General features: G+C 36.6%; 1 protein-coding gene across 4 annotated transcripts; it reads left to right on the top strand.

The window, feature by feature from the left end:
* Window positions 1-228: 228 nt before the first annotated feature.
* Window positions 229-9,004, top strand: LOC131143490 (microtubule-associated protein 70-2-like). Of its 4 annotated transcripts, none has more exons than XM_058091827.1 (11): window positions 229-670; window positions 3,867-3,952; window positions 5,247-5,312; window positions 5,417-5,587; window positions 5,756-5,926; window positions 6,062-6,217; window positions 6,321-6,467; window positions 6,960-7,031; window positions 7,127-7,663; window positions 7,739-7,926; window positions 8,649-9,004. In XM_058091827.1, exons 1-11 carry the CDS (start codon window positions 445-447, stop codon window positions 8,665-8,667), a joined length of 1,839 nt encoding a protein of 612 aa, XP_057947810.1. In that variant the 5' UTR covers window positions 229-444; the 3' UTR covers window positions 8,668-9,004. The 4 variants fall into 4 exon arrangements, with proteins under 4 accessions (XP_057947810.1, XP_057947812.1, XP_057947811.1 ...); XM_058091829.1 differs by having other exon boundaries at window positions 244-670; window positions 7,754-7,926; XM_058091828.1 differs by lacking the exon at window positions 8,649-9,004 and adding an exon at window positions 8,248-8,483 and having other exon boundaries at window positions 244-670.
* Window positions 9,005-12,588: the final 3,584 nt, after the last annotated feature.

Here is a 12,588-nt window from a genome sequence, read left to right as displayed (position 1 = left end):
ACGATGGGATGACCGAGACTATTAACCGTGGGTCCGTTTGAGAGGAATGCTTCCAACAATAAGATGGGTCCCGCAGACGGATGTTAATTAATGTTATGAAACCGAGTTTTGTTGCAAGATTCCAACCGTCCGATCGCATACGTTTGCGGGCCCACTGCATTCACGTGAACCTTGCTACAGTGTATTCCTCTCTTTTTTAGCTCTTAAAAATAAATCTCTGTTCCCTCGGCATTTAAACCCCGCTTAAACCCCCTGCTTAGTAGCTCCATGTGTAAATGCTCGCTCGGACATCAAGGAAAACCTCTCTCTCTCCTCCCTGTCTAGGCGCAGGTTTTGTCCTTATCAGTCTCTCTCTTCTTTCTCACTCTACTTTCTCTCTCTATATTGGGAATTCTTTCTAGGTTTGGGATGAAGATTATTTGAGCGTACGGGGTCGGATCTTCTATGGCGACTACCCACATTGGCGGTAGGAGCGGGGAGGAGACGCCGGGCTCGGAGCCCGGGAAGCCGGCGGCGGTCCTTACAACGTCAGCTTCATTCAAGGGGGCGGCCAGGAAGAAGCCGAGCCCCATCATCTCCCGTGCCGGCTCCGATGTCGACGACATCATCAACCTCTTGGGCTCCGATCCAGTGCGCGTCGAGCTCAACCGCCTCGAGAACGAGGTCAGAGGTCCGCATTCTGTTCTCCTCTTCTCTGCTTGTTTTTTTCACCCATGGATTTTTCTTAGAAAATTTGTGTTTTGACGGTTGTTTCTTCGCTGATTAAAAAAAAAAAAAAAACAAATTATAGGTGAGAGAAGTTTGTCGGAGCTGAATTGTATGTCAGTGGAGTGAACGAGTTTTGTTTTCATATCTTTTGAAAATGTGTTAAGCCCGAGATTCAAAATTGCCATTTACTTTGTCCTTCATTTTCTCGAAAACGAACAAAAGCTCTATCTTGAGTTTTTTGAAATTTTCATCCCTGTGATTTTTCTTTCTTTTTTATCATGAATATTTTTCTCGTAAGCTTAGAAAGATTTACGGGAATTTTGTGTGCGCATCTGTTTTTTGTTGTGAATTTATTTGCATATTTCCCTACAAAAGCATCATGTTGATGCTTGTACATATTATTGTAGCGCAAGAAACTATGCAGGCATGATATCCCAAGGGAAAATTTTTAAGGAAACTGTAGTCCGCTGCAATTGAGTTCCATTTTTTATTTATTTAGTGGGCAACCACAGAAACACGGGTCTTAAGGTCCGATTTATATTGATCCAACACTAAAAGATGAAACTTCAGGTCTTTACACATTTTCCTCAGAAAGTATTTTCGATATCAAAAGGGAGCCTTTTGGATATTTTTAACAGCGAAATTCCACTGCCATAATATTCTTTGTTGCGTTTAATTTGAACTGCAAAATTTCAACGGAAAATAAACTGACGAGTTTTCTGTCATTCATTTTCTAATGGGATTCGTTATTACATTTTTATGCTTGTGTAAAGGCAGCCTGTGCCTTCATCGTTAGTTGCAGTGGCCTAGCGGAGGGTTGGGTTGGGTTCACGGTCTACGATTTCTAGCAAAGCACAATTTGTCATCATTGGAGGTAGTATCATTGCAACTCATTGCATGAGGCCCCAAAGTAGATATCTCTACACTAAATGCAAAATACCAGACACTAGTCCGAAAAAAGTGAATAAATATTTCTGGCAATTTTATCAGACCTCCTCTGCCTCTAGATGAAGTCGATGCAACATGACCACATTTTGATAGGGAATTGGAGCCCTCTTTACCTTTCACTCCGTACTTGATGTTAACTTTGGTTTAGAGGATAATTTGACTTCCCGTTTGAGTCCTATCTAAGTAAAGGATGTCCTTGGTCTGGGGCCAATCATCAAAGAAACCTTTGAAAAGCAAAAGTGGAGCTTTGGAGGATGAACATTTTATAACAGTACAGTTTAAATAATAATTAATGGGGCCATTATTGTTGGTGAAAATTATCTCATACCATTTTTCCCATTTTACCACTTTTTTTTCCCAATAATTGGAGAGGGATCAAATTATGTGATTACATGGATACTAACCCTATGCTTGGAGAGGCCTTGAATTTGGAGTTATATTAGATTTGGACATGATGTAATTTGAAATTGTATTGAAATTTGTAAATCCACCCAAATCCAAATCCAAATTTCAAAATTCATACCCTCAAATGCAGCATAAGTAATTTTGCTCATTAATCCACTCAAAATTTTCATGTCTTTCCCACTATTAAATTATGTCCCCAATATTGTAAGCTGAATGCTCTCTACTCTTCATGATTCTCCTATTGTTGTTTTTTTTTTTCTCTTACAAAGAGGATTTGCCTCTTTGGAACTTCCATTTCCTTTGTAATTTGATGGATGTTGCAGGGATGTACATCATTGAAGCATTCCACCATAAGCTCAGAATGTTTTCCTTGTGTCATCGTGTCTGTGTCTGCAACCTCACTTGGCCTTAACACAGAATCTATTACCGAAGCATTTTGAACTTCTTCATGGGACCCATCTTGTTGACCTTCAATCAACAATTTTGAACTTTTCCTCATCTTTTTTGAATGTTCCAAGCCAATGAATCCCATGGGTGTCAAGAGGGGAACATTGTCACAATCAACAAAAAAAAAAAATTTTATTTTTTGGTAAAAACAAAAATCTGTGCTTATTATAGAGAGAATCGACCATCATCTCTTCTTCATCTCTCTTTCAGAGGAGCAATGATGGCTGTTGAGGGAGCTTGCACTTATTTCTCTTGTCAAAAACATCAAGGCCATGGGTGAAGACTTCGAGGTCACCCAACCACTTCTTTATGGTACGATTGAGAGCAAATGCCTTTGGTCGATTTATGTTGAAGGAAGGATACTTGTAAAGGGGGCTATTCAGGCGATTTGTATACCAGACAGAATGGAAGCATCGGGTGAAAGAAATTATGGGAAGCAACTATAAATCGAAGCTGCAGTGCCTTGATTGCAGCTCTTCAAATGTGGGCAGTGATCATAAGCACAAGCAACAGTCAGTCTTTTCAAGAATTGAAACCCCGCCTTGCTGGAAATGGAGGAGCTCTGAGGAGCTTGGAAGGGAAAGGAGGAGATTCAGGAAAGGAAAGTTTGACCAACAAGGCCGTCACGGAATTTCAGAACAGAGATTTATCTTTTTTAAGGAAAATTTCAGATTCGAATTTGTTTTTGGTAAAATACTCAATGGGTGTATAAGCATGATATCCATGACTTACAGGCCCAATGTTGAGAGAGCCCAGAGCAACATGACAGTATGTCAATGTTAATGAGATTTTTTAAGAAAAGAAGGGGGTAAGCTGCATGGTCTATTCAAAGGGCCTCATAATGGAGCCCATGTAAACTATAAGGAGGCCTCTCATTGTAGCTTGTTTGTTCTTTGTTAATATATCTTTCATTCTTAACTGAAAAATATCGTAAGCACAATGTTATGGTTTGTTTACTTCACTTTAGTTAGAATACCACTTTACCTAAAAACTTAAGCTGTTAGGTTGTGGGCCAGCAATATATATTAAGATTTTAACGCTCCCTTGCACGTGCAGCCCGACAACACGTGGAGAGATAAATGCATGATACATAACACCCATTACAAGGAATACTATAATATTTTAAACATCACATAATAAACGCGGGCGACGAGACTAGAACCTAGGACTTCTTGGTAACCCGGCTTTGGTATCAAGTTAGAATACCACTTTAAGCTCTTAAGTTGTAGGCCAACAATGTATATTAAACTTTTACAACTCTTAAGAATTATCTATAGTGATTTGACAAAATAATGATTATAATAAATTTAGGATGGAAGTTAGGATTTTGACTAGACTTTTTTCACTTCATTTTTCAGACAAAGATAGGGAATTGGGAGATGCACATGCAGAAATCAAGGCTTTGAAATATTCAGAGCGTCTCAAAGAGAAAGCAGTTGAAGAGGTACTTGTTTTAATATGAACATCAGATATTTGTTTTTATGTCAAAGCTAGCTAGGTTTATATGTGTTTATTGCTTTTACAATGACATTTTAAGTGAAGATGTAATGAAATGTTGATGTCAATTCCTTTCTTATGTTAGTTAGAAATTAGTTTACCTTTTCAAAATGGATGACCTTTCTTGGTGGTTGAATTGGCAATAACTTCTGGCATCTGGAAAGTCTATTTGTTTTTTTTAATATTCTATGCCAGTGTCATGTTTGGTAGATAAGAACTTGATAATAGCATAAATTGAGCTAAAGAGAAATATGGAAGTATTTGTGATTGCTACTTTTTAGAATTTTTGGATTCCCTGTCATTTTGAATTCTTTTACTTGGCCTTCAAAGCTCTTATTTTTTCTTACTACTAGTTATTCAGAAATTTTTTATTCAAAAAAAGAGAAAAAAGATAAAGGAATCATGATTAGATGAGATTCTTAGAGCAGGTATTTTAGATCTTTAAATTTATAGTTTCTTTCTTGCATGCTGTTGGCTTCTACCAATAAATTAATTAGCAACCTTTTTTTTTTTCTAGACCTACCATGGGGTGGTTGTTTCATTCAAGAAATTAGTTCTTTTCTCCACATAGCTTATTGTTTAGGGATTCATCAACATTTTGATGCTAGTTTGTGTTTTTATCTTTCATCTAGAGGGCTCACTCATATCTATAAAAATTAAAAACCAGGTTCTTTGCTGACACTCCTTTGTTGGACTTCCTTAACTACTATGGTTTCTGTTCATAGTTTTAAACAATTCCCTATGGAAGTTGCTCACTTAAAACCAAACTGTTGAATAGCCAACCAGTATTGGTCATGATATATGCAACCAATTTCCGTGTGATTGTGTTTAGCATCAAAACAATTGTGGCATTAAGAATGTTTTAATTTGCTTTTTACAATTTCTCAGAGAGAGAGAATAATTGTCTCCTATATTATATATCAAATCAGTAACAGAAATATCCTGGAATACCCCTTTCTATGCCATTAATTGTAAAATTTATTTCTGTTCTAAAAAAAGGGAAAATAATATGAGGCTTATCCTTATGTAAGATACTTGAGATGCCGGTTTTTCTTTGGGGTTGGTCAATCCTTGAGTTGTGCACCAATTTTTTAGCCGTAAGTTATCTGGAACTTAAGCATACTAGAATTACACATCTCTGTTAAAAGCTGGGTTTCTTGCCTAGGAAAAAATAGTTACATGCTGGCCTACAAATACTTAGAAAGTTGCTCATTTATTTCTGTTAAGTAATGCTATTTCAGCTGACTGATGAGCTAAAGAAAGTGGATGAGAAGCTGAAAGCAACAGAAGCTCTTTTGGAAAGCAAGGTAAAATATTTTGTTATTGCTATTGCTTGATAATACTTTTTTATCTACCTAGTCCTAGTGAATTGTTTTCTGCATGCAGTGATGGCTACTTTGTTGTTTTGCAGAACCTTGAGATTAAAAGGATAAATGATGAGAAAAAGGCAGCTCTGGCTGCACAATTTGCAGCTGAAGCCACACTTCGAAGGGTCCATGCTGCCCAAAAAGATGATGAGATGCCCCCAATTGAGGCCATCATCACACCACTGGAGGCAGAGCTAAAGCTGGCCAGGCTGGAGGTTTGTCTTCTTCACATAAAATTTTGTAATTTGTGTCCATTATCCATGTGAAGGTTTTTTGCAACATTTGAATTATGGACATGAATGTGAGCACTGTAATCATTGTAAAAGGGATATTGTTTCATTCATATGATTGAGGAGTAACAGGGGTGCATTTTTGTTTGCTAGGCAGCCAAGCTGCAAGATGACAATAGAGCACTGGATCGACTTACTAAATCTAAGGAGGCTGCCCTTCTTGAGGCTGAGAAATCTGTTCAGATTGCTTTGGCAAAAGCATCTTTGGTTGATGATCTGCAAAACAAAAACCAAGAACTAATGAAGCAGATTGAAATATGCCAGGTTTGCCTTTCAAGTTCTGCTTTATTGTGCTATTCATATAATGAAAGCATGTACTTATGTATGAGCTGCACTCTTTTGGAAAAAGAAAAAAATACACTAGCTGCACACGGTTTTAATGTGTTGCTCTTGTATTAGGAAGAGAACAAAATTCTGGACAAAATGCATAGGCAAAAAGTAGCAGAGGTTGAAAAGCTAACACAAACTGTTCGCGAACTTGAAGAGGCTGTTTTGGCTGGGGGAGCTGCTGCTAATGCTGTACGTGACTACCGGCGGAAAGTGCAAGAGATGAATGTAATTATTATTATTCTTCAAACATCATAGTAATATAAAGATACATGCTTGCTATCCTAAGTTACGATGTTGCAAGATGCTTCTAATTTCAAAGCTCATATAGGAGGAGAGAAAAACCCTGGACCGGGAATTAGCTCGTACGAAGGTTACTGCCAATCGGGTTGCTGTTGTCGTTGCAAATGAATGGAAGGATGCTAATGACAAAGTAATGCCTGTAAAACAGTGGCTTGAAGAGCGGAGATTTTTTCAGGCATGTTACAGAATTGGGATTTATTTTCACCTCATTATATTCTTTGACATGCAAATCTTTTTCTTGAATTAATCTGGATGTAGGCTTAATAATCATAGATTAAATTCCTGATGATGTCTTGGCAAAGAAAGTACATTGAAAAATCCCAGAGAAACAAATATACAAGTACATAAAAATATAGAATGGTTATCATGTCACATGTAAGATGTTAATCAGTTTAACAAGATAAAGCCTAAACAGAGAGGCTTCTGTTATGAAACATAGATGAAAACTTGAGTGACCTGTCTCTTTCCCAAGTTGTTATATGTTATTTCTAAATTTTGTTAAATGAGAATTAAAGTGAAAATAAAAACTGAGAGAAATGTTCAGTGAATCAGCTGAGACGAAGTTCCTTGTTTCTTGCATAGTGGCCCCATGCACATTGATATTTCTGGTAGCAATATGAATATGAAGTAGGGATTATATTGCAGATTTTTTGCTATGCTTGTGTAGGGAGAAATGCAGCAGCTTCGAGACAAACTGGCTGTTGCTGAGCGCACTGCAAGGGCAGAAGCACAATTAAAGGTGAGGATACAAACCTGAGCAGATGAGCTGTCATTTTTCTTCCTTTTGGTCTATTCATCTCATTTTAACAGTCTGTTGATTGACTAATTACTAAGGAGAAATACCAACTACGGTTTAAAGTTTTGGAAGAAAGACTTAAAGCATCTTCAAATGGTAATTCCCGCACTACCTCAGAAGGTAGAAGCATAAGTAATGGGCCTTCACGACGTCAGTCTCTTGGTGGGGCAGAAAATTTGTCCAGATCATCCTCTAATGGCTTTATGCCAAAGAGAACATCAAATTCACCATATGGATCCTTCCGATCCAACAGTGCAAGTGCATTGTTAAAGAATGCCAAGATTTCTTCAAGATCATTTGATGGTGGTAGTAGATCACTAGAGAGAGATAAATTGATTTCAGATGCAAATGTGAAGAATAATGCACCCACCAATCATGGTAACCCGACCGAAAGTACTCAAGTGACTGGTACAGATATGGCAGCTGAAGTAAATCCAATTGAGAAAACAAAAATAGAACATGAAGATTATGTTTCAGGATTGCTGTATGATATTTTACAGAAAGACGTCATATCTTTGAGGAAAGCGTGCCATGAGAAAGATCAAAGCCTCAATGACAAGGATATTGCAATTGAGGTTTGATGTTACTCGCGTTGTTTAGTGTTGCAGGTGTGTGTGTGTGTTTCTTACATCTGATGTCGAATTTACCAGATGTTGGCCAAGAAGGTTGATACATTGAACAAAGCAATGGGGGTGGAGGCCAAAAAGATGCGGAGAGAAGTAGCTGCCATGGAAAAGGAAATTGCTGCTATGCGTGTTAGCAAAGAGCATGATATGCGGGCACGGCGTGCCAGTGCTCCCAGGGGTGCTTTAAATAGCACCCAATCAATTTCCACTAGGTGAAAGTTCTCTACTTATCTACCTGTGTTTAATGCGAAGGGGATTAAACATATCAGGCCTATTATGAATTGCTTTTTATATGATTACCCGAAAACTGATGACTATGCATGTTTTCTGAGCTGTAAAATAAGCATATCTCATTGATTTTGAGACACTGGGCGCCATTTATTGAATTTGCATAGCCTGTTCTTTGCTTTAAACTCTTAGGAGGAGAGAATATGTTACTAATCATTAATTAAGAGAACCTTCTTCATAGAACTTTTTGGTTGCTTCTTGATTTTTTAAGTGGCAATTCAGTTTCCTGAATTTTATTGAAGCAGGGAAACAGTTCTTTGAACTGCTTGCCCCCATCAATTCTTGAAAAAAGTGGATGGAGGGAACTGTCACAAAGGGATGAAACGCGATGCCCTATCATGAATTTGGCAGTGGCACCTTCATCATCAAAACTACTGTTGCTTTCTTAGTTTGCCCAGAAAAACCATGGTCAACCGAAGACATGTAACGAGAAAATCAATAGCCTCTTTCAGACAGTCACTCTTGCTTGGCTTTGCTTAGAACTGGGTACCAAATCGCTCCATTCCCTTTGTTGCATGCTGCTGCTTGGCCTTGGTTTCATGGAAAATTCATATTTTTCTTAATAATGGCAGCATTTTCCAATTAGGAAAATATTGGTGGGTATGCAGCATTTTGTGAGTATAACTAGTATATGGTTCATTTTCAGGAATGTGCGAAATGCATAGACAAAGTTTGCAGAAAATTGGTCAAAGTCATCTCTTAGTTCTGCAGCTCCACTCTGCTGTTGATACATTTGTATGATTTTATCATGATTTTCCCCTTTTCTTCCTCCGGATCTCCCTCGGCTGTCTCGACTCTTGACCAACTGTTCAATTTGTGAAGAACTGACTCAAGATTTTTGGGGACCTGATTCCAGTCTTGTATATTTCTGTAATAGTATTATTATTGTTAACAATTAATCTCAAGTAACGTGTGCCAAAAATTACACAAAAAAGCAAGAGAACTTTCACAGTGTAATGCAGGAATAGTGTGGATAAATGAAAAGGAATTTCCTTTTGGTTTTGGAGTCATGTTGTTCATCACATGCCCGTGATGGTCATGAGCTGACACCATCACGGGCGATGACTGATGAGTAGAGCCAGCCTTTGTTTTGTGTCGGTATTGGATTATTGTTTGGGTGGTCTGAAAATGGTCCGTGTGCAGGGTATGAGAATGATCAGATTCCCTCTTCCCTTCTCATCGGTCAACAATGACTAGTCATGAGAGAATTAAGTTGTCGTTTTCTAGCATTCTTTTATTAAAGATTTTTGGTCTTCCAAATAATTAGGTTAGATTCTTTACAGAGTGTTTTTAACCTTGTTGGCACATAACCCCCTCAAGCTTTTATAAACACTTGAGTTTGATTTATGAAATAACTGAGGGTGAAGCCTATCATCATTGTATGAGTATCATAGTACACAAGTCTTAATTTAAGAAAAAAATAAGTATGACAATGCTGGTATTATTTTTTAGCTGATCTGAAAAGCATTGAGTTTCTATTTTAATTTATCTGGGGGGTATTTGTTCTTATATTGGTCTTCACTCGTGAAACTACCTTTATCTGTCATAAATGATATCGAAGGAAAGTTTAAATCCTTTCTTTGGAAAGAAAATGATTGAAATTCAGGCTCCTGCTGTAGAGTAAAATAGAAAGATGCATGCAAGCCTTACGATGAAGGTGGTTTGGACATGAAATTGCAAGCTGATTGGGGCAGGGTTACTTTGCTCAAATTTATTCAGCAATTATGCTCTTCAAAGCAATTCTTGTGGGTGTTTGGATGCAGTTTTACAAAATTAGAGGAAGGAATTTTGGGGAATTGGTGAATCCTCAAATGATGCCGGAGAAAGATTTAAAAGAAATAAGGCTTATCCTATCCTCTCATAAAATATCAGGTTAGTTATGGAAAATCAATATGTTTGTTGCTTGATAGTTGGCAGGTTTAGAATTTAGGGTTTAGGTTAGTCTTATTTTCTTATCATTATGGACCCCAAATTCAACATGATCTAGCTATCTTGAAGTTTGATTTTTTGAATATTTTATTCAAGGAAAAATTTGGAAATAGCCAAAGAGAATTACAAGGAATGTATAGGATTTGATTAATCATATTAATTTCTATCCTAACTCTTTTGCTAATGATCTTGTCGAGTTGGAACAATTATGGGAACTTCACTTCAACTTTAGCTATACTTATAGCTTAGATAGAGGCAAGATTTCAAAAATATGAGCTCCTATTGTTTGGGCAATAATAAATGTTCTAAGACATAGTTTTATTATTAGCTCTAAGGTTTCATTGACCATGTTTTAATGATAACAAGCTATTATGAACTAATAACTTATATTCTTTAGTTGTGTTTCTATAGGAATCAAGTCATTGAAGTTAGAGGAAAAAAGAAAAATTGAGAATTTGTTGTGTTTTTCTCTCAATTATATTGTAATTTAATTTGTAAAATCTTGAGAAAACATAGGGCAAAACACTAATGGACCTAAACTGGTAAAATGGGAACACATAATAGACCAAATCTCGGCTTTGTGTTAGGGGTGGTCGATCGGCCCTAAAGGTGGTCGATCGATTTGGTAAATCTTGCATCTAACGATCTGTTTTCCCAAACTAACGACTAGTTAGTGGTCGACCGAATCCAGTAAGCAGTCAGCCAACTTGAAACAAAAAGGTTCTAGTGGGCGAAAAATGGCTAGTTTTTATCCATATTTTGTATGTGCCCACCTAAGCCTTGAGAATGCAAGAGAAGATACATACATTGCATGTCTAAGTGCTCTAACCTTGAAAATTTCTCTTACTTTTTTTATATCTTCATTTGCTTATCCTTGAGAGATAGTTTAAAAAACTCTTGAACTTTTTGATTATTTTTTGAGAATTATTTTGCGAGCTCAAATTGTAAATCATTCCTAGTGAGGAACTTTTCAATTGTAATTTCTCGGGTAAAATTAGTTTCCTTATCTCCATAAAAAACAAAGGAAATTATAAGAGGTGTCTTTGCCGCCATTAAAGCAAGGGATATAAAACCTCAAGGCAATTGGCCTTGAGAGAGTGGACGTAGGTCGGTTGTTGAACTATCATAAAAAGGTGTTTACTTTCTCTCTTCTCTTCTCCCTTTGATTGAATTGGTTTTCGATTTGTGTATTTGCTTGCTTGTTTAATTTGCTTTAAATCTTTACAACAAGCGCTTTAATTCTTATAGACTCGATTCACTACCTCTCTTGGGTTGCCTTTGGGCCTACATTTATAAGCTAGTTGACTATTCTTGATAGACCGTCGACTTTGGAAAGGCTTGCTTCTTGGGAAAAAAGTGATTGTAACTTATGCCACTTATGTAAAATTGAAGTTGAAACAAAAGATCACTTGCTTTTTACTTGCTCTTGCTTTTGGACTAGACAAATTTATTCAAGTTTAAATAATGAATGGAGAGTAGAAGGTGTTAGCCTTGGGGGTTATATAATCATGTTTATATGTTTTGATGATATTAACCTATATGTTGTTCCTAGTGTTTCCTATCTTTGCAGATCATGTTTAATACAAGTTCCAATGATGAATTCATAAAGTACTAGATCGAAGGCAAAGATCGGACCAAGTAGACGTTGAAAAGGAAAGATCAGATGGACACGTACTCGGAAAGGATCCGAGCACAACCAAAGGAAGATTATTGTTGAATTATTTGTAATAAGGGTTGTGTGTGGTAGTTCATGTTGTAACTCTTACGTTTTTCTTCTTGCATGATTTCTGAGCAAGAGTTGAGCAATGCATGCACACTAGGACACACAAGTTTATAGGATTTCACATAAAGTTGCAAACTCACGTTCCTAGTTTTCAAAGTTAAAATGAAGAGTTTGTCAAAATAATCCTAAACTCAAAATATGTTTTCAAAGAGACAAGTATTCAAACATCTTGGTTTTATAAACATTTTCATACTTGGTCTCATTTGAGTCAAAATGAGCTTTATGTCCTAAAGTGTTAAGAAAGTCAAGAATATTTTATAAAGGACATATTAAACATATAAGATATCAAAACAAGTTTTCAAATGTGTTTTTAATATCAAAATATCTTATATTCAAGGGAAACTCATTTGGACAAGTATTAAACTTTATTAGACTTAATATATTTCATATACTTTTGTTCAAGAATGTTTTAAGTGATTAAAAGGTTTTTTGGTTGGGTTCAAAATCTCAGTTATCTACCTATCAAATTTCCTAAACACTTTTTTGTATTTGGAGCATAGCTTTTGTTACAAGAGTCCAAAAAGCATGATCTTGGTGTCTATGGAAAGGTAAGAAAAAATCTCACAACTTTTATGTTGATCACTTTTTCTGATTCAGGGGTCTGGTCGACCAGAACAGGGGAATGGTCGACTTGATTAACTAGTAGCTAATTTCAACTAGGTGTCTGGTCAACCAATACAGGGGAATGTCGACCAGCCGTTTCGGCAGATTGTAATAAATGTATATAAAACGGCTAGTTTTATTTGGAAATTGCTCCCAACAGCTAGTTAACGGCTAGTAAAGGTTTTTGACTATAAATACAAGTTCATAGACTTGTTTAGGATGGTTCTTGATCATTTTAGTGAATTATATCCTTGAAAACCAAAATTTAAGC

Source organism: Malania oleifera, chromosome 11, assembly GCF_029873635.1.
Source record: "Malania oleifera isolate guangnan ecotype guangnan chromosome 11, ASM2987363v1, whole genome shotgun sequence".
Classification (NCBI taxonomy): Eukaryota; Viridiplantae; Streptophyta; class Magnoliopsida; order Santalales; family Ximeniaceae; genus Malania; species Malania oleifera.
This window is presented reverse-complemented; position numbering and strand designations above follow the sequence as displayed.

What these genes read in the sequence shown, in the direction of transcription:
- LOC131143490 (XM_058091827.1), top strand. Translation starts at nt 445, where the DNA reads ATGGCGACTACCCACATTGGCGGTAGGAGCGGGGAGGAGACGCCGGGC. An exon ending in GGGCAGAAGCACAATTAAAG is followed by an intron (nt 7,032 to 7,126) that starts GTGAGGATACAA and finishes CTAATTACTAAG; the next exon opens with GAGAAATACCAACTACGGTT. An exon ending in ACAAGGATATTGCAATTGAG is followed by an intron (nt 7,664 to 7,738) that starts GTTTGATGTTAC and finishes CGAATTTACCAG; the next exon opens with ATGTTGGCCAAGAAGGTTGA.